This window comes from Plasmodium reichenowi, chromosome 9 (genome assembly GCF_001601855.1).
Source record: "Plasmodium reichenowi strain SY57 chromosome 9, whole genome shotgun sequence".
Taxonomy (NCBI): Eukaryota; Apicomplexa; class Aconoidasida; order Haemosporida; family Plasmodiidae; genus Plasmodium; species Plasmodium reichenowi.
This window is the reverse complement of record NC_033654.1, coordinates 1,006,977-1,017,160: the sequence shown is the minus strand read 5'-3', so window position 1 is coordinate 1,017,160 and position 10,184 is coordinate 1,006,977. Positions and strand designations below refer to the sequence as shown.

Below are 10,184 nucleotides of genomic sequence, written 5' to 3'. Positions count from 1 at the left end.
ATAAAAGTAAAATAAAATAAAACAAGAAAAAACAAGCAAAATTAATAAAATTAAATATAATGTTGGGATATAAAATAAATATACATTATATATATTTATAGACACTACGAATAAAACAAACTGTATAATTAATATATTATTATATATATATATATTATATATGTATAAGAATTTTTCCTTCTTTTTATAATTTACATTTGAATATTTGTATTTTATTTTTTTGTAATTATATAATTTTCTATAAATTTTTTTATTTTTTTTTAGTTTTATAAATTTTTTATGGTATATTTTTTTAGTTATTTCAAAATGAATTAAAAACAAGAAATTAATTTTACATATAGAAATATAAATAAATAAATAAATATATATATATATATATATATATATATATAATTATATATTTTAATAGCAGAAAAAACAAAAATAATATATATATGATATATATACCATTCATTTACTCATTTTATAATATATATTCGTTATATATAAAAAATAAAAGAATTATAATATAGAATATATTACATTTTGTGAGTTTATATTTATTTTATGTCCATATTATATATGTAAAACATGTATAAATACATGTTTTAATAGAATACTTAAAAAAAATAATATTTTTATATTTTATTTGCATGTTTATTTTATTCTTTCAGTACAATTTATATATAAGCATATATTCTTAAAAAAAGAAAGTGTGTGTGTATATATATACAAGTTATATGTAACCTACAGCATTTCAGAAACGATAAACTGAGTTCAGAGATACTAAGTTAAATAAATAAATAAATAAATATATATATATATATATATATATATATATATATATATATATATATATATATGTGGAATAGCATTGACACATATTAAGAATGCTTATAAAAAGAAACAGTAAAAAAAAGAAAAACATTTTACTGTTTCTATATATATATATATATATATATATATATATATATATATATATATATATATATGTAAAAGTACATTTATTTTGAAATATATTTTTTTTTTGATTTATTTTTTCAAAGGGTATAGGCAAAAGTAAAAAAGGGGAATAGTGAGGATACTCATAATATATATAATGAAACATACTTATATAGTTTAATATATATATTTAATTTTATTCATATATATATATATATATTTATTTATTTATTTATATTTATGTTTATATATATGTGTAAATAACCACTTCTGCCTAAGACCTGAGCATTTCTAAAAATATAATGAAAAGAGAAGTTGTTCATGTACTTGTAAATGATGAGATAGAAAATGATAAAATCGAAAAAACAAAAGAAGATATACTTTTAGAATATTTGAGAGATAATAATATAAAATCATGTAATTTTTTGAATAGTATATGGATATATTATTATTATAATAATATAAAAACTCTTACTAAGAAAATCAAGGAGTTACAAAATGAGAAGAATAATAAAATTGATTTACAAAAGTATTTGCTAACCTTAAGCATAAATATTAATGAGGCCATTACCTATTTTGAGGAGATTTTGATACATGTTATGAAAGCATATGATCAGAAAAAATATGATTACGTTTTGTATATGATTAGAGTTACATCTAGAACAAATAAGTATGCAAATTATTTGAAGAACTATGAGGGAAAATATATATATACAAGTCTAAGTAACGATACATATGAATATGATAATTATGTGAATAATATTATAGATAAATTTCATGCAGAAGAAAAGAAAAGAAGGAACAATGAAAAGGAAAAGGAAACAAGCAGGATGATAAATACTGAAGAAATAAAGAATGTAGAAATTATAAACAAAATACAAGACAGAAATAAAACCAAACCAACATACAGTAATAATAATATGGAGGACGAATACGTTCATTTATACAAGAATTTGGAATTGTGTAGAATATGTGTTAGTAACATATTTAAAATCTTTGGAGATCTGTTTAGATATAAATATTATTTTTTTGAAGAAAGTAAGAAAGTGAACGAAATAAAAGCATGTATAAATTATTACAATTCTTTAAATTATTATGGATATAACGGTTATTTATTTAACCAGATATGTTTATTATATGTTAATTATAATCCTATAAAATGTATGTTCTTTTATTTTTTATCTATTATATCACATAAACCTTCTATGAATAGAGATACGATAGTTATATTTATGGAAAGCATATTAAATGAAAGGAAAAGGATGAGTAGATTAATGGAAGATTCAAAGAGATACAAAGATGGAAATATATGTAACAAGGATATAAATGAAAAATCGAGTACCCTCATTAGTAACAAGAGGAATGAATATAATAAAAGTGATTATTTTGATAGTAATCGACTTGGTAGTAAATATATATATCGTATGAATGGGCATCATCATCATAATAATAATAATTATTATTATTATAATGAAAAGGAATATGATTGTCATCATAGATATAATAGAGAATATACTTATTATGATAATTATTATAATTATTATTATGCTATACGTAAATCAAGATATGGGTATCAAAGTTACAGGAATAATCATAAAATCAACCCAAGTAATTTTATTAATTCCTCCTTTACAGACATCAAAAGGGATAATGAAATGTCATATAATAATAGACGCAGTAGTACTAATAGTACCAGTAGTAATAATAAGAAGTATAGTAATGTGAACAGATATATGAAAAATTATGATTACCTAAATAGAAAGGAAAATTCTGAATATTTTCATGTAAAAAATAGAGAAGAAAATATTTATTTATGCTATAAGGATTGTAAAAATAAAATAAAAAAAATGTTTCTAAAGGAAAAAAAAAAATATATTCAAAGTGAAAAAGAAAAGAATGATGAAGATGTAGTAAGGGAATCAAAAAGAGAAAAGAATGAAGAAGATGTAGTAAGAAAATACAAAAAAGAAAAGAATGAAGAAGATGTAGTAAGAAAATACAAAAAAGAATTAATTAAAGAATTAATTAAAGAAGTTGATAAAGATGTCGAAAAAAAAACAGACGATGATAACAAAAAGAATAACATCATTTTAAAAAATAATAATATGAATAACCATGATACAATAGAAATGAAACTCAATGAAACAATCATAAATTTTTATATTAGTTATTTTAAGATTATAAAATTATTATTTTCAAAAATAGATATGAACAAATTTGAAAAGAAAAAAAATAAATTTATATATTATACAAATAAATATTTAAGAATTCAATATTATAATAATAAACAAGATAAATTAATGTTAAAAAATATAATCTTAATAATTTTTACACTCTTGAGTATGATAGTATATATTATTATAAATCATTATGAAAATAAAAGAAATACAATTGGTTTCTTTTTTTATGGAAATATTAATATAAGGAAATATATATATAAAAATGAACAGATCTATTTTTCATTTGTATTAATTCATGATATATTATTATCATGTAAATATTTTTATGAACATTTTTATTCAAATTACTTATCGGTTTTTATATATACATTATACTGGTTAAAAAACGAATACAATCTTTTTAATAATCATATGGATATATTAAATGAAGAAGATGATAAGGAAAAAAATTCTCTAATTAATCAATATCATGAAGATTATAAAAAAAAAAAAACTGTTTATCTTATTACACCCAAGGTAAAAGGGAATATTAAAATCAAGGGTAATTTCCATGACTCTAAGGATAATACTTTAAATTGCATTTCCAATGATAATAAAAAGTCAGGTGATAAAAATGATGTACACGCTACAAATTCGGCGAGCATGAATAATATGTATGATGATATCAATAGGTTAGATAAAAATAAAGATATTATCAAAAGTATAAAAGAATTGTTATGTAGCTTAAATGTAAAGGAGGATATACAAGTGGATAATTCTTATTTGCATTTTAAATTGAAGGAGGATTTTTATATTCATCCATTTTTAAGCGTGTTACAATTTAAGAAAATGGACATTGAAAAAAATGAGCAGGATGAAAAATGTAAAGATGTAAAATGTAAAGATGTAACATGTAAAGATGTAACATGTAAAGATGTAACATGTAAAGATGTAAAATGTAAAGATGAAAAATGTAAAGATGAAAAATGTAAAGATGTAAAATGTAAAGATGTAAAATGTAAAGATGTAAAATGTAAAGGGGATGCAAAATATAAGGAGGATACAAAATATAAGGAGGATGCAAAATATAAGGAGGATACAAAATATAAGGAGGATACAAAATATAAGGAGGATAAAATAAAGGTAAATGTAAAAAACGGCATACATTTCAATGTTGAAAAAAATAAAAACAATTCATCTGTTTCTTCTACTGAAGAATATTCTCTTGAAGATTCAAATGATGATGATGATATTGTTGTTTTAAAAAATCCATTATTTGAAAAACCAGATGATATGTTACCTGAAAGTATAATAGACTATAAAATGATGAGACTAAATAAAAAATTAGATTCTTTTAATAATTTATATGATAAGTCTATAGAACCTGTAAGTACTAATAATTCAGATATAACAAAAAAAGAGATTGATTTGTCGGAGATGGATACTGAAGATAACAAATTAAAAGATTTAAATTCATCAATATATGTTGATGAACATATAGAGAAAGAGTCATCTGTAACATCAGATAAGAAGGAGGATTGTATAGAGACGGCAGAATATATTATAGCTACAAAAAATATTGATTATGATATAGAACTTGAGAAAAAGATAAAAATTTCCAGATACCTTTCTTTAGTTGATGATGTAGTAAAAAAAAACAAAATAGACACAAATAAAAATATAAATGAAGATATACGTTATAATATCTTTTTTGAAAGTTTATATATTAAATGTGTTGAAATTGAGGAGGAAAATATCAAACTTAAAAATGTAAAGATGGAATATGAGAACAAAAATGTTAGTTATAATATACATAATAATGATAATATAGAGGAATGCATAAATATAGATAAAAAAGAAGAGCTTCCTAATACTAATAATTTTTGCGATAATAAAAGATACAGTTTTACTAAAATAAAAAAGATAGATGATAATATTCCTATGGAAGATGTAGAAAATACATATGCTGCTTTATATGAAAATATTATTAAAAGAAAAAGTATTGAACAAGTTAATGTATCATATAAGGGGAAAGATATTATTCATGATAGTAAGGATAGTCATAACGAGAAGCTTATACATAAGGACACCAAATGTATAATTTTGAATACCTCAAGTATAACAACTATGAATAGTATAAAGAATGAAGAAGAGAGGGAGATAGAAATGTTTAAGAAGGGATATGAACAGAATAATGATTATAATAAATTAATAGAAAATAATGAAATAAAGAAAATGAAAGGTGATAATATCAAAGATTATGATATGAAGAATACATTTAATTATAAATATAAGGAAACAGATTCTTTAGAAAATTCAAACAACATTTGTGTAATTAAAAGCATTATGATAAATAAAAATAACAATATGGTGGATGACATACAATGTTTAAATAATAATAAAAATGTGGGTAATCATTCTGTAGACAATGTAGAAAATATAACATGTGTTAATAAGAAAGATGTAATCATACATCCTAATATTATTGAAGCTAATCATGTAAACCAATCAGGTGTGTATAAGGATGATGGTTTTTATGAAGGTCCTGATAATAATAATAAATATATAAGTGTGAATAAAACAAATGATACTATTCATAATACAAATAAATTTAATATAATGGAAAATAGGAACCTTATGGATTCTTCTGTAAATGATGATCTGCAAATGTTAAGAAAATCTTTTAATCTTAAATCGAATGGAATATTAAATAAAAGAGAAGTTGATAATACTGATTTGACATTCATGTGTGAAAATTGTTTCATGAAAGAAAAGTGTATGGAACATGAATACGACAACAACAGCAAAAATAATGACAACAGAAAAAATAATGACAACAGCAAAAATAATGACAACAGCAAAAATAATGACAACAGCAAAAATAATGACAACAGCAAAAATAATGGCAACAGCAAAAATAATGGCAACAGCAAAAATAATGACAACAGCAAAAATAATGACAACAGCAGAAATAATGACAAGAACAAAAATAATGACAGCAATAATAATAATGAGAATAAATATGATGTGAATAATTTATCGATGCATAAAAATATAAATGTTACAAAGGGGATGTTAGAAGACTCTTTTGAAAAGTATAACTTTTTGGAAAATGACAAAGGCACAAATAAATCCTTAAATAATAATAATAATAATTGGAGTGAGCCAACTTTGCGTAATAACAATTCTTTATTTGTTTATAATAATACTTATAGGGAACAATCCAATATACTTTATAAAAATCTTAATTATAAAGATAGCGATATTATTAATCATCATAAGGAAAAGAATAAAAATCATATTATATCTGCTAACGATGTTTTAAATAGGGCATTATATCTAAAGAGTGCAGAAAGACATAATTTATATGTATTGTTAAAAAAGGAAAAACAAAAAATTATATTAATTGACGGAAAAAATATTGGCACTAGGTATCAAAATAATTATATAAAATATTTTGATGTCTTGAGAATAAAACATGCTTTAGAATATTATAAAAAAAAAGAATATAATGTAAAAATTATTATTCCAAAGGAATATATATTATTAGAGAAGACAAAAAGATATATGAATAAGAGTATATCATCCTGCAACACCACCACCACCACCACCACCAACAACAACAACAACAACAACAACAATAATAATAATAATAATAATAGTAGTAGTAGTAGTAGTAGTTATTGCGATGTGTATAAAAATATAAATACTAACGTTTATAATAATGTATATAATAATGTGTATAATAACGTGTTTAATAATGTACACACTAATGTTCATAATAATATTCCTAATAATATACATAATAATATATATAACAATACATATCAAAATAACAATAGTTATGAATATAATAATATCTATCCTAATAATAATTATAACCATATGCATTCTAGTAAAAGTCTTAATGATCATAGTGATATATGTAATTATAATCATTCAAGTGAGGGATACCCTCAATCTTTTGAGTTTGCTTTAAAGAAAGAAGATTTATTATATTTACAACATTTAAATATTTTAGGTTATTTAATAATAGAACCAATCGAAAATTATTATCATTCTTGTATTGAACACATTATCAAATCTAATTCTTGTTTAGTAACAAATATATCTATATCTCAATTGGATAGTGGCTTTCATCATTTGCATATTACATCTAAAACACTCTCCTCTTATTTTATATCCTATACATTCCTAGGGGATGAATTTTTACCTAACCCTAATTTTAATTGGCCTTCATAAGTAAAAAATGAAAAGAAAGAAAATTAAACAGAAAAAAGAAACTATAAAAAGTTATTGTATGTATGATATGTTAAAAAATAAACATGTAAATTAATATATATAAATGTATATATGTAAATATTAATATTATTATTATTATTATATTATATTTTTTTTTTTTTTTTTCCAGATAAATTCTCTTAACTGCAAAAGGATTTAATCACCAAGGAGATAAAATATAACCTAATAGATGTATAAATAAATAAATAAATATAAATATATATATATATATATTTATATTTATTTATTATATGTGTCTTTTTTTTTTTATTTTTTTTTTTGGAAGTTACGTTTTTTTGTTAAATGAATATATAGAAATGATGTCATTTAATATAATCAAAATGACAAAATAATCTTATCATAATGATTATAAAAAGGAAGGCTCTGCAAAAAATTGAATATATATTTACTTATGGAAAATAATATATAAGATTTGTTATATTGAAAAAGTATAAGTAATTATAGCCCATATGTAAAATTCCTTTATTTTAAAAAAGATCACCCCCAAGATGTATATATATATATATATATATATATATATATATGTGGGAATACATTATTATTTATCACGCACATTTTTATATATTCTTATTTACATAATTTCTGCTGTACCAATTTTGAGAGGTTGTATCTACCAACTCATAATGAGCACTGCAGAACACAAAGGAGAACTAAATACCATTTAGAAGAAAAATTGAAGGTGTTATATTAAATACGTTTTACAATTTAACATAATATATATATATATATATATATTTATATTTATTTATTTGTAAGGAAATATTTGTGCTCTTAAATAACAGAATAGGTAGCTTTAGTTTTTTTTCCCATGCTAAGATAATATATAATGAAAAGTTCAAAAAAAAAAAAAAAAAAAATTATAATAAAAATAATAATTATTATTATTATATATGATATATGTCTTAGTTTTCTTTTTAGGAGATATATACATTATATAATTTTTTCATTTCATTTTATTAATATTTTTCTTTTTTATTACTCCTTATATATATCTAAAATTAAAGAAAAAAGAAAAAGAAAAAAATGATAAGTAAATATATATACACATATATAAGAATGTAATTATATATGTATATTTTAATTTTTTTCTATATAATTAAAAAAAGTCTCTAACCTTTTTGTATATTAATATTAATAAATATATTATATATTTGTATATAATGTGTTCATATATTTTTTTTCTAACCAAACAAGAAAAACAGAATATAATATGAAAAAATTAATATTAAACGAGATAACAAATATATAGCAATTTACCAGATGTTTATTCCATTTATAATGAATATTATTTAATAATGGTGTAACATGTATTGCACTTTTCTATAATTTTCTTTTTCCTTTTTTTTTTTTTTTATTAAATTGTAATAGGGTTCTTTTACAAAAATGACATATTGAAACACATACGAATGTTATAAATAAATAAATAAATAAATATATATATATATATATATATATATATACAAAGTTAAGACGACGAACCAATTTAAGATAATACTGTGAATGTATATTTTTCAATTATATATAATTTTTTTTTAAATTACTGTTTTATTATGTATTTTTCGAAATGTCATTTGAATAAGGAATATTTTTTTCAAAACACATATAAAATTATGATTCCTTAAAATTTATATGAAAAAATATGTAAGGTTCATAAGATACTTCATAAATCATAATAATTTTAAATATATATAAATGAATAAAATTAACTCATATATTATAAAACAAAAATTTAAGAACACTTATATATATATGTCATTTTACAAAATACTCACGTTTTAAATAATATAAAGAATTTTATCTTTCGATTTGGATAATTTATATAATATAAATATAATATGTTCAGAATATAAGGCAAGAATTAGTAATATATTTCTTTTTATTAATATATGGGCATACAAAAGAGATAATATGTGAAGTTTTATATATGCTTAAATTGAAAATGAAAAAAATTAATAATAAATTATTATTAATATATAATATGTCATTTTGTATTATTTTAAATTTATATATAACATTTAAATTTTGTTTATTAATAAAATTTAATATTGTTTTATATGTATATTTTTATATATTTTTTTTTTTTTATTATATATTTATTATATATATATTGTTATATTGACAATAAATAATAAATAATTATATATTATATATATATATATTGTTATATTGACAATAAATAATACATAATTATATATATATATATATATAATATGTGAGAAAAAAAAAAAAAAAATAGATCGGTTGAGATTTCTCCTAAAGTTGATAATATTTTTTTGTTTATTTGTATCATACCTTAAATAGAATATTTATTTATAATACAATATATATATATATTATAAAAAAAAAAAAAAAAAAAAATTAAGTCGAAATCATATATTTTTTTACTTTTATTTTTATGAAAAAATGTATTTTTATAATTTTATTACTTTAACCAATTGTTAAGTAATATTTTATTAAATAAATATATATATATATATATATATATATATATATATATATTTATTTATTTATTTATTTATTTATTACATGTTTGTTTGTGAAGAGACATAGAAAAAGCATTATTAATATACTTGTCATATTCAAATAATATGTTTAAAAGTTTATATTAAAAAATATTATCTTAATACATTTATCAATTGAAAAATATTTATGTAATATATAAATATTATCATATATAATATTATATATATATATATGTATATATAATATACTCTTAATACTTATTATTGTAATAATCTATTTTGTTTTATTTTTTATTTTATATATTTATTCTTTCTTTCTTTTTTTTTTTTTTTTTGGTGT

The 10,184-nt window shown here is 19.4% G+C and overlaps 1 protein-coding gene across 1 annotated transcript; it reads left to right on the top strand.

The window, feature by feature from the left end:
- Positions 1 to 1,223: 1,223 nt before the first annotated feature.
- Positions 1,224 to 7,322, top strand: PRSY57_0924500 (hypothetical protein; the record flags this gene model as incomplete). Its single annotated transcript, XM_012907484.2, has 1 exon — positions 1,224 to 7,322. One exon carries the CDS (start codon positions 1,224 to 1,226, stop codon positions 7,320 to 7,322), a length of 6,099 nt encoding a protein of 2,032 aa, XP_012762938.2.
- Positions 7,323 to 10,184: the final 2,862 nt, after the last annotated feature.